This window comes from Meles meles, chromosome 16, assembly GCF_922984935.1.
Source record: "Meles meles chromosome 16, mMelMel3.1 paternal haplotype, whole genome shotgun sequence".
NCBI lineage: Eukaryota > Metazoa > Chordata > Mammalia > Carnivora > Mustelidae > Meles > Meles meles.
In genome coordinates, this window is record NC_060081.1 from 49605648 (window position 1) to 49620535 (window position 14888).

At 41.4% G+C, this 14888-nt stretch overlaps 1 protein-coding gene across 1 annotated transcript in view; it reads left to right on the forward strand.

Annotated features, from left to right (window-relative positions):
- Positions 1-5925: 5925 nt before the first annotated feature.
- HAO1 (hydroxyacid oxidase 1) overlaps positions 5926-14888 on the forward strand; it is a 50181-nt gene continuing 41218 nt past the window's right edge. The window contains exons 1-2 of the mRNA XM_045981653.1: positions 5926-6110; positions 12379-12530. Of these exons, the coding sequence (XP_045837609.1) occupies positions 5974-6110; positions 12379-12530 (289 nt within the window). The 5' untranslated portion in view covers positions 5926-5973. The remainder of the gene's footprint in view (positions 6111-12378; positions 12531-14888) is intronic.

The following is a 14888-nucleotide window of genomic DNA, read 5'->3' on the forward strand; positions in this document are numbered from 1 at the left end:
CATTAAGAGTTGGAGTTTCTCTCTTTCCCTTTGAGTCTGGGTGGATTTGAGATTTCCTTGACCAAAACCAGAGGAAGTGATGTATATTAACATCAAGTAGCTTATGACCTGTTTGCTAACACATTCATTCTTGGAGTGCTAAGCCATCAGGTAAGAAGTCCAGTCACCTGAGGTTACTGTGCTGTGAGGAAGTCCTAACAATGTGAAGAAACTTCGTGTAGCAGATGCTTTGGACGACTGTCCCCGCTGACCCTAGGGTTTGGGATATCCCAGCAAAGGTGCTAGATACGTGAGTGATTAGCCTCCAGAAGATTCTAACCCCCATCCATTCATATCATACCATCTGAAGCCCACATCAAAGAACAGAGTAAAGCCATCCTTGCTTGCCTTGTCCTAATTCCTTACACACAGAATCCACGACCGTAAAAAAATGGATCTTGCTTTGTGTTACGAAATTTGGAATGGTTTGCCTTGCAGCATTGGCTATCTGGAGCAGAATACCTTGGGCATGTCAGCCACGTGATTTTAATCCCTTCCCCAAGCTGTCTTATTCATATGAAAAGATTGATTGATTACCATATTCTTGTTTGGGTCTTGTCTGAAATGGATTAACTTACTCAGTTGTGTTAATAAGGAACATGAGGACTGTGTCCTAGATTTGATCCTTGCACAGAACTGAATTTTTTTTTTCACAGAACTGAATTTGAACTGGCCTCTATACACAAACATCTTTTAAATTTTATTTTTTATTGATAGGGTTTGGCAACCATTAGCCTCCCCAAGGTTTTTCAAATCCCAAAATTTCTGAACTCTCTCTTTGGAGACTGTTTTGTGTTTTTCCATAGGAGAGTCTTTTTTCCCCCGTGTATAATCCAGTCAAGCCTTTGTGAGTTTATTTATTTTTCTTGTAATAATTCACCCAATGCTGCCAATAGTAGCCAACTCATGTTGCATGTTTTGCTGTCCAACTCCTTCTCTTAATAGTACATGTTCATTAAGTACATAAACTGCCTCCAAGTTACTACAAATGACATGAGTCATAATGATTTTGCCACTGCATGACATGAATTTTAATCCTTTTTCCCTTTAACAGTTTGCCTACCACTCACCGCCCTAACCAAATACTTAATTTTTTTTCTTTTTTGGTGACTCTTTCTGCAATACTATGGTTTAAGTTTGTCAGAGTGTATTGGATTATACTGCAGGAATAAAAACTTCAAAGTTTCAGTGTCTTGAAACAACAAAAGCTTATTCTTGTTCACACTACATAGTCATTTTGGTCTGGCTAGAGATTATGTTCTATGGAACATACATTTGGGAACTCAGGCTGGTGGACCAGTCACAATTTGGAATATTGGTAGTTACTGTGGCAGAGGAAAAGTTAGCCCCAAAAAGTCTCAGTTGACAATTAAATTCTCAGTTGATAATCTATACTTCCACCTGTGATTCCTTGGCCACAACAGGTCTTATGGCCCGGCTGTACCGGGACAATTCAGGACATGCAATCCCAAGATGGGCTTAGAAGTCAAAGAGACTTATTTGCCGAAGAGCAGTAATGACAAGCTCAGTGCACAAAGATCAGTTCCAGATGGAAGAATATACAGGGGAATGCTTTTATGACCTCTAGGGGAGTTTTCTAAATAAGACTAAAGAGCCCAAACCATCGGCAAAACTAATGAAAAATTTGATTACAGTATAAAATTTAAATTTCTGTACAATAAAACACCCATAATTAAAGAAAAAACATAGACTCTGGCTTTTGAAAATACTGTGGATTCGGTTTGCTAAAGAAAATGTCTTTCACAAAACACCTACAGATGTGAGAAGATATTAAAAACATATTTTAAAATGTGTTGCCTAAATGGCGTAAAAGTAATGGATATCCTTGAGAAGCCAAACAAGTAAACAAATAAACATACCAAAAAACAAACACAAAGATAAAAACTCAAAGCCAAGCAAAAGCCCAGCAAGCTGGTAAACAACACTGAAGCTGAAGGCTGTCCAAAGGACATCTGCAAAGTCCTGTCCACTGAGAGTCTGGGTATGTGGGGGGAGGAGAAAAATAGCCATGGAGCCATGGAGCCACAGAGCCACGGAGACTCCCAGATAAAGATGGGAACCCTCAGTGAAAGGATAGTGGTGGTGAGTTGTGGGGAGGTGGGGAGGGAGCAGACTCTGTTTTCATATCCTGGACTGGGTAAAGAAGGAAAAACAAAACTGAACTAATAATTCATGATTACCAGTTAGTAATCAAAAGAGTTGTCACCCAGGTTCCTACTAACTGAGTGATCTAAAACATGTCAGTTCAATCATCCTGCTGGAAATAATTTATAGTCATTTTAAATGTAACACACATATTTCTGAAGGTGTCAAAATGTTCATAAAATAATTAAATATAATTAATATGAAATATAAAATAAGGAATCAACAGACCAAATATTGGGTGAAAGCAAAAGCCTAGAGAAGTAAGCAGAACACTTTATCCCCCAAGGGTACGTGTTAAACCTAGTATTGGAGCTCTATTTTAACAACCCCATGGACCTTGGGGAGCAGAAGACAAACCGCCCACTTTAAATGTGGACACTCAAAAGGGTGTTCACGAAGGGTAATTAAAAAGCACAAGTAAACTCTTCACACCCCTCATCTCCACCTTCAGATCACCTCCAGATGACTGCTTGCAAAGTCAGCCCTCTTGCACAGCATGAAAGAGGAAACGTGTCCAAACATATGTGACGATTGCATGCACTTTCACCCCAGCTCAAAGCCAGGACCTCAAGGGACAACACATTTAATGGATGAACCAGAAAAAAACATCCACCTAGCTTGAGGTAGCTTGCCTGTCTAGGACTTGGGTCTAATTAGAAGAAGGAGGGAAAAATAAAAGAGGGATAATAATAATAGGATGAGGAAGGGGAAGAAAAGAAAAAGAAGAAGAAGAAGAAGAAGAAGGGGTAGTAGAAGGAGAAGAAGAAAAAGAAGGAGGAGGAAGAGGGAGGGAGAGGAGGAGGAAGAAGGGGAAGAGGAGGAAGAAGGGGAAGAGGAGGAAGAAGGGGAAGAGGAGGAGGAGGGGGAAGAAGAGGAGGAGGGGAGAAAACTGGGAAGAAGAGGAGGAGGAGAAGGGGAAGGAAAGGGGGAAGGAAAAAGGGAAGGAGGAGAAGGAGAAGAGGAGGAGGAGGAAGAGGAAGAAGAAACAAAGGAAACTGAGTGGAAGATGACCCAGATAAAGAGATAAGGGAAGGGCATGGAGAAAGTGTGAAGTAGAAAGAAAAAGAAAGGAATTAGAGAATATCTAACCACATGCTCTCCATCACACAGCTTTGATAGTGACTTTGGCATTTTCCTGTGTGAAACAAGCCAGTAACTTAGTAAACAAGTACCTAATATACATATATCCACAAAGGATCTATATCCAAAGTATATAAAGAAATTCTACCACTAGATCCCAATAACAAATCTAATATAAAAAATAGCCAAAGACACAAGCAAGCATTTCACAAAGTGGAAAAGTTAAAGGCCAGTAAATATGCTTATAAAAGATCATCAAACTCATCAGTAAGTAGGAGAACACAAAATACAGCCGCCATGAAAACGCTTCCACCCGTGTGAGACGTACTCTCTCTAGCTCTCCTGGGAGGCTGGTATCTTCCTGGCGTTGGTGCCTGTGAGGTTACAAACATTGGCCCCTCTTGGTGCCTAGAAAAAGTCCACAAGCCCTACCCCTCAGGGAATATGAAAAGCCTCTAAAAATGATAAAGACAGGAAATAAGACATTCTCCAAACGATCGTCTAAATCACACCTTAAGACAAAAGAGACCCATTTGAGGACATGGAGATGGAGAGCTCTCTTACAGTCCAGGCTTGAGTTGTCCTTGAGATGAAGGCAGAAGAGGTCCCCAGGGTTTGGAAAGTATCCAGGGGTTATAGAGATGGTGAGGCATGCATGGGTCTGCTGCACATTTTATTGGGATATTCCAAAGGGCTGGAAGTGAGTTAAGATTTTTTTGAGTCTAGTACAAAGAAACAAAACACAACCAAAAAATCCCTATCCTTTGGCCACTTAGAAAGGAGTGTATGTCTCTCAAAGAATGTAAGGTATTGAAACAAGATCATTATTACAAATTAACAAAAGCTTTCTAAGCTCCAGCCACTTCTTTTAGTCCTTTCCACCAAGAGACTAATCAAGCAAAGTGGGGACTACAGTTTATTCGTGAAGATGGCATTCCAAACCAGCTGCCGTTGCATAGAATGAGAGTAGATTTCTGTTTGTTTTCATTCAAGCCTTTAAAAACAAAATCTTCCTTTATTCTCCGTCTTGCCAAAGCAGTGGTGCTCAGACATCATGTGCATCAGAGTCACTTGGAAGGCTTATTACGGTACAGTAGCCGTGGGATTTCTGATTCGGCGGGACTGGGATGGGGCCTGAGAATCTGCATTTCTAATAAGTTCCCAGGTGAGGCTGCCGCTGCTGGTCCTGCCAATCCAGGACCACACTTTGAGAAGCGCTGGGCCTTATTGTTTTCCTTAGTTTCACCAGAACCTGGCTGGCTTAAGGTTCATTATAGAATATTAAGTTGCCTCTGCACCAAAATTACGTTTATTGCAAGGTGCTGACCATTTTAACAGTCATGAAAGTTGGAAATGAAAACGTCATACTTTAATCTGCAGATTTTGAATAGTTCTCAGCAGAATTAAGATTGCTTAGATCAGCCTTTTCAGTGACTCTGGTAACTGTAAAACTGAGTTACTTCTTTTAGGACACCCTTATCATATTAAAGAGTAGTCACATTCCAATAGCAATTTTAATGTTCTACCTGTTATCACACTGATGCAAAAACATAACCATTTGTGAACTTTTGAAATAAACCTGTGTTTATTTCAATGCCGATCCTGACTGCTTAAAGCTCTTGATTGAATTAAGGAGTAGGAAAGTGAGATCAGAAGGGAAGGCAGCCAGCCGGCAGGGTGGGTCACCAACCATCTAACACTGGGGCACCTGAGCAACCAGAGGAGTGGGGAATTTGGGGGGATTTCTGCACCATCTCCCTTGAGTCCTTGGTTGAGGACTCGGTGGAGGGTTGTCCCCTAGGACTTCGACTCCTTAGCACTGTGGTCTGCCAAGTGCATGGAAAAGCAGGGTCCAAGTTGTAGAGAACATTCTTGCACAGAAATAGGCAGTTAGAATTCAACTGCCAAATGGCTGGTGAGCAGCTTCACATGGAGGCTCCTAGACGGAAACTCGGGTCTGACTGATGTCAAAGCCAAAAGTCTTAATAGTACAAGTTTCCCTCAAAGTGTTCCAGGATTGAGTGAAATTTTAGATGGAGACCACAAGGTCTTTGGAATTGCACCTCTTTATATCCTCCCCAGAGTGAGACAAGACTCTTTAAGCATAAGCTGTAAATTTGGGCTTCATGTTCCTTGTTAAAGATAATTAAAGATTATTGTTTAACTTTAACTTATTGTTAAAGATAAATGTTTATAATCAGCTGAATTTTATATTATATAAAGAACCCGTTTTTCACTGGATGCCCCATTCATTCCATAAGCTCCTTGTCACATGATATATTGATGGTCCAAATGTGGAAGAAAAATGAGTGGGCAGCCCATTTGGGGTTCCAAGCAAACGCACATACCGTATGGGAGAAGCAGCCTTAGCCAGAATGGAGCCAGGAGTGGATTCATGCAAGCACCTCTCCAGGTCCTTAATTTTTGATGTGACAACTAGTCCCCTCTTCCTGCCTCCCCACCCCCACCTTCTCATGGCTTAGGTGTAGCTGTTCTTTGGCAGACAGAGGCAAGGGAAATTGCAAAATCTAAGCGTATATTTACTCACTTAATGTAAGCAACAGAGAAGTAAATCTGAACTTTGGAAAAATTCTGTTAATAATTGACAAGTAGTGGAACTATCAGGATGTAGAAGGCTATGCAGGGGAGAAAAAAATCCCAAACCTGGGGTTGCAATACCCTGTGAAAATGTTTACGCGATTAGTTTGTATCAGTGATTATGAACAACATGCGAAATCAGTCCTTCAGAAGTCTATCTATGACTATTATAGGTCCGGGGCAAATGACCAGGAAACTTTGGCTGATAATGTTGCTGCATTTTCCAGGTAAGAAATTTTTTTTTTAAGATTTTATTTATTTATTTGACAGAGAGAGATCACAAATAGGCAGAGAGGCAGGCAGAGAGAGAGAGAGAGAGGAGGAAGCAGGCTCCCTGCCGAGCAGAGAGCCCGACATGGGGCTCGATCCCAGGACCCTGCGATCTTGACCTGAGCTGAAGGCAGAGGCTTCAACCCACTGAGCCACCCAGGTGCCCTGAAAATTTTATTTTTAAATCATGTTTTAAAATTACATGAGGACATCCTACCGAAGTAAGATCTCCAAGTGGTAATGTTAATGATGTGAAATTATTTGTCTAGATAGATGCTTAGTAGAGAGGCAAAAACTCTTGGGGCCATGAGAAGTCTTGGACTAGTAGGTTGTTTAAAAATATCCCAAGCCTAGGAATTTCAAACAATTGACTGACAAAACCAAGCCTTATTTGCCTCACATGGAATTTCTCGGATCATCTAACTGTGTTTAAAAATGGTGATGCGTTCTAGTGACTATTCTTTCTCTCTGAGTGTAACAGGGAGGCTCATTCATCGCACGTGGTGTAGGAAGCAGTTAGCATTAAGGGCAAGATAGCCATCTTATCTGGTTGAACCAGATCGAATTGTTGCCTCAAATGTTCCCATCCTGCCACCTTTCCGTTATCATTCATTTTGAATACTGTTGTCTAAACTTTCACTTTAGGTTTCAATTTGTCTCTATAGCATTCATCTTTCAACGGGGCTATTTCATCCCTTATCCAAAGTGCTTCATCTCCCTCTATCCCCAAATTAGTTCTCCTCGCCTTTCATATTTCAAAGCACAACCCGGTGGGTGTCATGGTTTATGTTTCTGTGTGTAATAAAAACAAGAAACAAATAACTTTAGAGGAGTGTTTTTCTCTCAGCAGTTAGGAAATGGTTTATTTGCTGGAGGGGAGGAAAGCCCTTGATGCACTAAGTGATTTCAGGCTTATCCATCTTACAGGATGGCCTTTAGTAAAGCCAGCGAGAATTGTGGGTGTTCATTGATGGTGATAAATTAAAGAAAAAAGGAAGAAAAGATCCAGAGGAAAGGCTTTGCCTTCCTTCTTGGCTTTGTCAGTCTACAGCAAAATCTCCCAGAAATCACTTTTCTGGGGCACCTGGATGGCTCCGTGGGTTAAACCTCTGCCTTTGGCTCAGGTCATGATCTCAGGGTCCTGACATTGAGCCCCGTGTTGGGCTCCTTGCTCAGTGGGGAGCCTGCTCCTCCCTCTCTCTCTCCCTACTTTTCTGCCTACTTGTGATCTCTTCTTTCTTTCTGTGTCAAATAAATAAATAAATAAATCTATCTAAAAAAAAAAAGAAGAAGAAGAAATCACTTTTCCGTGTGTAAATCAGGAGAGACAAGGTTATTCTAACAAGGTTGTCCCTGGAAAGCAGCACCCATGCATCCCTTCCAGGAGCCCGAGAATGGGGTGTGGGATGGCTTCCCCCACTCCCCCAAACTTCCGTAAGCCTTGACTTCATCTCAGATCTTCTGGAACTCACATGAGCTTCCCAAATGTGAGAAGAGCCACAGAATGGGAAAAGGTGGCTCAGGGTGGAGAGGCTTAAAATTCTGTATGATCTTTTTCAATCATTTAATGATTGGGGCCTCTTCCAAGTTTTCTGTTCCAGAAGATGTCCCTTCCTAGGCCCATAGTGGTTCTGTTCACCAGGTAATACAGCTTACCTCTTACTAGTCTCCTAAAAACAACACTTTAACCCCAAACTGGTCTTTTTAACCAAGGAAATTTTGGGCCCTTGACAGGCTGGTGTGTCTTTTAATTTCTCTGGTCATAATGCTCAGAGGACTACCTATTTCCTGACCCACCCTTCAACCCCCTTCACCTCATGCTACTTAGTTAGTTAACTCACACTTAAACAAGGAATCTCTGTGGGCTAGACTCTGAACCGCGTGCTGAAGTTTGAGCAATGACCCAGACCAACAACTCCCTGTTCAACGGAGCTTGCCCTCCCATGGAGCACATGGATCTTTGACCTCCATAATGCTGGTGGGTTGAACTGATGCAAAATGTACCCAAAACAACTGGCCCCCGAGAGGCCTTAAAGAGGGAACAAAGGGCTGCAGAAAATACAGACACCTCTGCAACCCTGAAAATTCTAGAAACTTGGTGAGACATAGATGACAGTGTTGACTTCCAGGTTGTGAAGGGGAGGCATGCCTCATCCTTGTGTGGGTCACGGAACTCCAGTGACCACTCCCAGCCACTTCCTGCATGACCTAAGTAACTTCAGGACAGAACACAGATCCTGAGGATGAGTTTGCCACACCATCCTTTCCATGAACCTTGACCTTTCCCTTTGGTTCAGCTTGAAAGGGGAAAAAAATGGGGATTAATCAACTTTCTCTGGAGGTTGGTGATGCTATTTTATTATCAACTGCTTGAGGAGTTTTTATATTGCAACAAACGTTAGGGGCCATTGCCTATCTAACCCTTCAATTCCTCTTTTGTTGTGTAACCCTTCATTCCAAACCTTCTAGCACAGAACTGTGAGGTGGAGCTAAGCATAGATTTCCTGAGGGGCGGGGGTGGGGTGGGGGTGGGGCGGGGTAGGGGGTGGGGGTGTGGGTGGTAGTGGGGAGGTGGTGGTGGGGTGTCCTGGTGTCTTTGGGTTAATGGGATTAAGCAAATCAAGCTGGACTCTCTCATTCTGATTCAAACCAAGACTGCAGAACAACCCAAACCCCAGATAACCCCTTGTGACACAGTGGCAGGGCACTGAAAAGCCATTTATGAAATGTATCCACCTCCTCCTCCCGCAAACACAACAGAAGGTTAGTCATAGTGACAGCTGTTAGCTCTCTGTGCTCCGCTCCGACCAGACCACCGCAGTTTGGAGTTCTGGGGACCAGGCTCACTTGTGTGATCTCGCAGTTGCTTGTAAACATTTCTGGGGTAAGACTTGGGACTCTACTGTTATTGCGGGCAAAAAATAATCAAATCAAATGAATAAAATAAAATAAAACACAACAGGACAAAGTCAAATAGATAGAACCAGACTGAAGAGCATAATTTTTTGTTGTAAACATGACGCGAACAGCTGATGTCAGCTTGCTACATTTTGTATGGCCTGACCTAATTGGGGTTAACACACACACACACATACACACTCACAACTACATGCCTTTTCAGGAGGGTCACAGGCCTTTGGAAACCATTTACACACCAAGGCATTCAAAACCTGGTTTGGCTATTTATTTATTTATTTATTTATTTTAAAAGATTTTATTTATTTATTTGACAGAGAGAGAGATCACAAGTAGGCAGAGAGGCAGGCAGAGAGAGAGGGGGAAGCAGGCTCCCTGCTGAGCAGAAAGCCTGATGCGGAGGCTCAATCCCAGGACCCTGAGACCATGACCTGAGCCCCTCAGCCACCCAGGCACCCCTGGCTTGGCTATTTAAATAGGTTTGCTGCGATCCCCGCCTCCTTATTCTTTTACTGCAATACCTCAGAAGTCTAGCGTGAGCCAGTTAAATGTTTTAAAGATCTCATGATATTAAGGATGAAGGGTAAACAATGAGATCACTGAAATTGTGCTGTTTTATATATTTTACATATGTATTTACGTATATTTCATTTGATGTAAATGCTTAGGGTAAAATATTAATGTGGGGAAATTGGAATGCAATAAGATCATCTTACAGGACTTATGAAACATTAATTCGCTGTGCTCAGTTGATGGGATTCAGTAACAGCACATGGCTTTAAAGCTTGGTGTTAAGTGTCTTCCTTCAAATAGAGTATCTCATCATGGGGAGTGCGGGCACCACCAGATTTTTTTGTAAATTAAATGTGAGGCTTTTGTTGCATGCGTGTGGGTCAAAAGCCCTATGAAAGGATCCTCCCCTCTCTCTCACGTCTATTGTTCAGGCATCTTATTTTCCATCCTTTGAAAGAGGTTTATTATTCAATTGGTTCAGTTGTTCTTCAAACCTTCATATTCTTTTTCCAAAGCGGAGGTCCTATAAGAGCACAGTCCAAGGTTATGGTCGGCTGTGATTTTATGTAAGATTGGGAAAAAGCACTTACCTTGGGGGAGGGGCCAGGTGGGACTTGGAAAGCTATTAGAACTACCTGACAAGGTTAGTTGTAATTGCTCTTCGGAAAATACCGAAATGTGGAGAACATTTTAGAGAGCACACACTTTCCTCTCCATTGATCTTAGCCAATTTTGCGTGAGACTTGCATTTTGTGCACTGGTTGGGGAGTCTCTGTAATGTCACCCTCAGAACAGAAAGTAGTGAGTTTGGAGGGGGAGGTGCGGGGGAGGAAGAACACACAGTTATTAAAGGGACTGCGCCACCACATGGACAAGTGTAAAACTACTGCCTGAAGATAGAAGGACTGAGCCTTGCCTTCTATGTAGGAACTGAACGTTAAACAATTCTCTCTCTCTCTCTCTCTCTCTCTCTCACACACACACACACACACAGCTGATGCCCTGCAGCTCTGTGTGTGCTTTTGGTAAAAGCTTTCATTGTTTCCTCAGCTCTAAGTAAATATTAATGCCTTCCAAGGCCAACATGCTAATGGTTGCTATTAAAATCTTTTTCTCTCATTCTAATAATACACTTAGAGATGATTGGTAATAAAAACTCTCTTCAAGGCTTTGCCTTTCCCCCCTCAAAATGGAGATCAAAGAAGCATGCTGTGAGGGTCAGTCCAAACGAGAAGACTTCCAGCAGCAAAGCATGTGGTATGACAGAAAATAATGACAATTACGATGTTCAAAGGAATTGCAGAGAAATCGCACAGTAAAACTTCTTTATTATGCTTTTCAAGGGCTGGATGTCTTTACTTTATTATGTGAGGAAGGGTTAGATTACAGACCTAAAGCAACATGAAGGCAGAATTTCTTCTGTGACAGGAAGTAGGCTTCAGTTAAAACTTTGGAGGTTCGATTTATTTTGGTTACTCCGGTTCTAAATCACACTTCACTGTATTAACTGAAAATCTTGGTCTCTCTGGAAGCAGAGCTCAATCTAGGTAAGGAAAGGTGAGTGCTGGTTAAGCTGTATGTGGGTCTTATACACATGTTTATGGTCTTAGAGCTCATTAGATATAGGGCTGTATTTTCTTCCATTCTAATCAGTGACTAATGAGAGAAATAATCCTGAACAAATAGGACATACACATTTTGCTAAGAGGGAAGAGAACTTGTTCTTTTGTAAATTTGACTCTTAAAGTTTTGGTTCTTGGTTTATTGATCATTTTCATTACAACACGAAAGAACTGCAGGAGGAGTTATTTAAGATCATGTTCAGGAGTCAAAAATTCTTCAAGCCAAAACTCCAGTTTCTGCCAAGTAACTTTTTTGAGGAAAATGCTCCACTAAACTAAGAAAATTATCTTCCCTCATCACCATACTTCAAAGAATACTGACTTCAGTTTAAGGATTTTGAAGAAATCACATTATAATTTTAAAAGTAATTACCTAAGATTACTGTCTAATATACATATAAATGCATATATATGAGAAAAACTGGATAGATATATATATGAATGAAAAACTGAACATGGTATATCTTCTTACAGTCTGCCTTCCGTGTTTTTGTATACCATCTTCAAAATGACTTGGAGGAAGTGAAATGAAAGTTATATTCACACAAAAGCATTTGTGTGAATGTTTATAGTGGCTTTATTAATAGCGGCTTTAAACTGGAAACCTTCCAAATGTGTCTTAGCTGGGGAGTGGGCAAACAGACGGGGGCACCTCTGTACGGCGGAATACTATTCATCCACCAAGAGGAACCGATTATGGCCGCGTTTGGCAACATGAATGAATCTGAAAAGCACTATACTTTAGTGAAAGAAGTCAGACTCCAAACGCTACATTATGTGTGATACTTTTTGTATATTCTTATTAAGTAAAACCATATGGACAGAAAAGGTATCAGGGGTGGTTAAGGGATTGGTTTCACTGCAAAAAGAAATGGGGCCATTTTTTCACAATGGTGATCTGTTCTGGACTGCCTTGGCAATCTGCATGCGTGTGTCAAAGCTCGCATGGGCAAGTCCTCCCAGATGTTAATCACACCTCACTAAGAACAGTAACTTGTGACATTCATTATTCTCTTATCTTCACAAACATTAAAAATGTCCCTGTTCCTTTAACTTTGTAATTTGCCAGATGGGAAAAATAAAAGGACATTTTCTCTTTTTAGCTAAAATGAAATGTCAAAGCTTTGGTGATGATTTTAAAATTCTAAAACTCCCCCCCCCCCCCAAATTCTAGATGGAAGCTGTATCCACGGATGCTCCGGAATGTTGCGGAAGTAGACCTGTCGACTTCGGTTTTGGGGCAGAAGGTCAGCATGCCAATATGCGCTGGGGCTACGGCCATGCAGCGCATGGCTCATGAGGACGGGGAGCTTGCAACCGTGCGAGGTAAGAAGGGAGTCCTCCCCAAAGGGACAGAAGAGGACTAACATTTAGTGACTTCTTTCTCTGTATGCATCAAGCAAACACGTCCCTGGATATTTTTTTTTTTTTTAAGATTTTATTTATTCATTTGACAGAGAGAGATCACAAGTAGGCAGAGAGGCAGGCAGAGAGAGAGAGGAGGAAGCAGGCTTACCGCGGAGCGGAGAGCCTGATGCGGGGCTCGATCCCAGGACCCTGAGATCATGACCTGAGCCGAAGGCAGCGGCTTAGTCCACTGAGCCACCCAGGCACGTCCCTGGATATTTTTATGCTCACAAAAATTAAGGTCATTGACGCTGCCATCCAAATACCTGTTCTTGCGTATTCTGCTCCTCTATGACGCTGGGCAAGGTATTCTTGGTGCCTCAGTTTTATCAGCTATGAAGTGGGGGATAAAAATAGTACCCGCCTCCTTCAGTTACTATTAGGATTAAATGAGTTCGCACATATAAAGTACTTAAAATAGTGCCTTGCACACAGAGTGGTGGTTCAACAGCTTTTAGTTATATTATGTGTATTAATATCCACATATCAGAAAATGAAGGTTTGAGAAATTGACTCCCCATGGTCATACCCTTAGGCCGTGGCAGAGATGGGATTCAACTTTATGGCTACCTTATTTCAAAGCCCTCCCTTCTTCCCCAAACCATGCGATTCTCAGAAGGAAACCCCAAATGTAGTGTGACCTGATTGGTTGAGTTTTCTCTCATGGTCTGGGACCACTGTTCTCTTTTACGAATGGGTTATATTCCCGTTAGAGTATTTTAACCGCCTTAGGAGACAGAGAGATGAGAAATTCAAATATGATGTAAAGAAATTTCTTATTAGGGCTAATTTATTAGCTTCCTAGTCCCCTAGCAAATATGAATATTTGAAAAGTTATGCACAGTTGATAAATCTCCCCACTCTGCTTCAGAAACTCATATAAAAGTTGGTAATGAATTCTATCTGCCGCCTTTTGATGGTAAGAAGGGCAGGAAATTCAGGCCCAAAGAGCAGGAATTAAATACTATTTTAAAGCCTTTTAGTTCTATGTATCACAGATCTTAAGGATTTACTTCCCTTCTCGAAATGTCTGCCACAGAATTCTGCTTGGGAGATCAGCATGACACAGGTTGTGTTGGACAGACTTAGGTTAGAGTCTAGAACTTTTTTAATTCTAGGACCACACACAGAGAAGTGGTCTTGCGGCCTCAGCCATTTGTCTATGGTAATCCTGAAATATGGGCAGGAAGAAGGGGGGAAAAAAGGAAAGAAAACCGGTATCTTTCCATTTACAGTGGGGGTAAAAGAGGCCTTCCCAAGCATTCTATAGACAATAGCCAACAAATCAACGCAAACCCCAGAAATTTCCATGCTGTCAAAGTTCTACAAAAATTGAAAAGACAGCGGCAAACAAAACCATGAGGCGGCAAAGCCTTAATTAATTAATTAATTGAAATTAATAAATTGAAAAACTATGAGGCGGCAAAGCATTAATGGCCTTTCTGTGTGAGGAGCCCTTATACTTGAATAATGAAATAACATTAATCCCAAATAGATGAAAAGATGTAAGTAGGAAAAGACAAATAGAAAATTCATCAATGGGGCACCTGGGTGGCTCCGTGGGTTAAACCTCTGCCTTCGGCTCGGGTCATGATCTCAGGGTCCTGGGATCAAGCCCAGCATTGGGGGCTCTCTGCTCAGCAGGGAGCCTGCTTCCCCCTCTCTCTCTGCCTACCTACTTGTGATCTCTCTCTCTCAAATAAATAAATAAAACCTTAAAAAAAAAGAAAATTCATAAATGGACACATGAAAATGGCCAATAAAAAATGAAAATTATTCATTTCCCTGGCTACCAAATAAACCCAAGTTATAACTATATATATTTTATTTTCTGAATATCAAGTTATTATTTTCAGATTAGACTATGAGAAGGATGGAAGGAAAATGTGCATTTTCAAATGTCCATAGGAAGAGCATAGAGTAGAATCGTATCTCTAGAAAATCGCTGACAATTGTTTATCAAAGCTTTGAAAGTGTGAATTCCATGTGATGCTCTAAGTGCTCTTCTAGGAATTCCAAGGAAAAAATTATGACTTTGAAGAATGACATCTCTGCAGGGATCCCCATTCCTTTGTTGTTTCTAACAGGAGAAAAATTAGAAAAACTAAACCCACCCAAATGTCCCGTAATTGGAGGTTGGTTGTCAAAAACAGGGTATGTTAGAAATGGGGTACATTTTTGTAATGATATCAGAGAAGGAGTGTATTGATATGGAAAGATGTTGCAGTACAGTTTTTAAAAAGTGGTTACAAACCATGGTAAGGCCCTAAAATACAT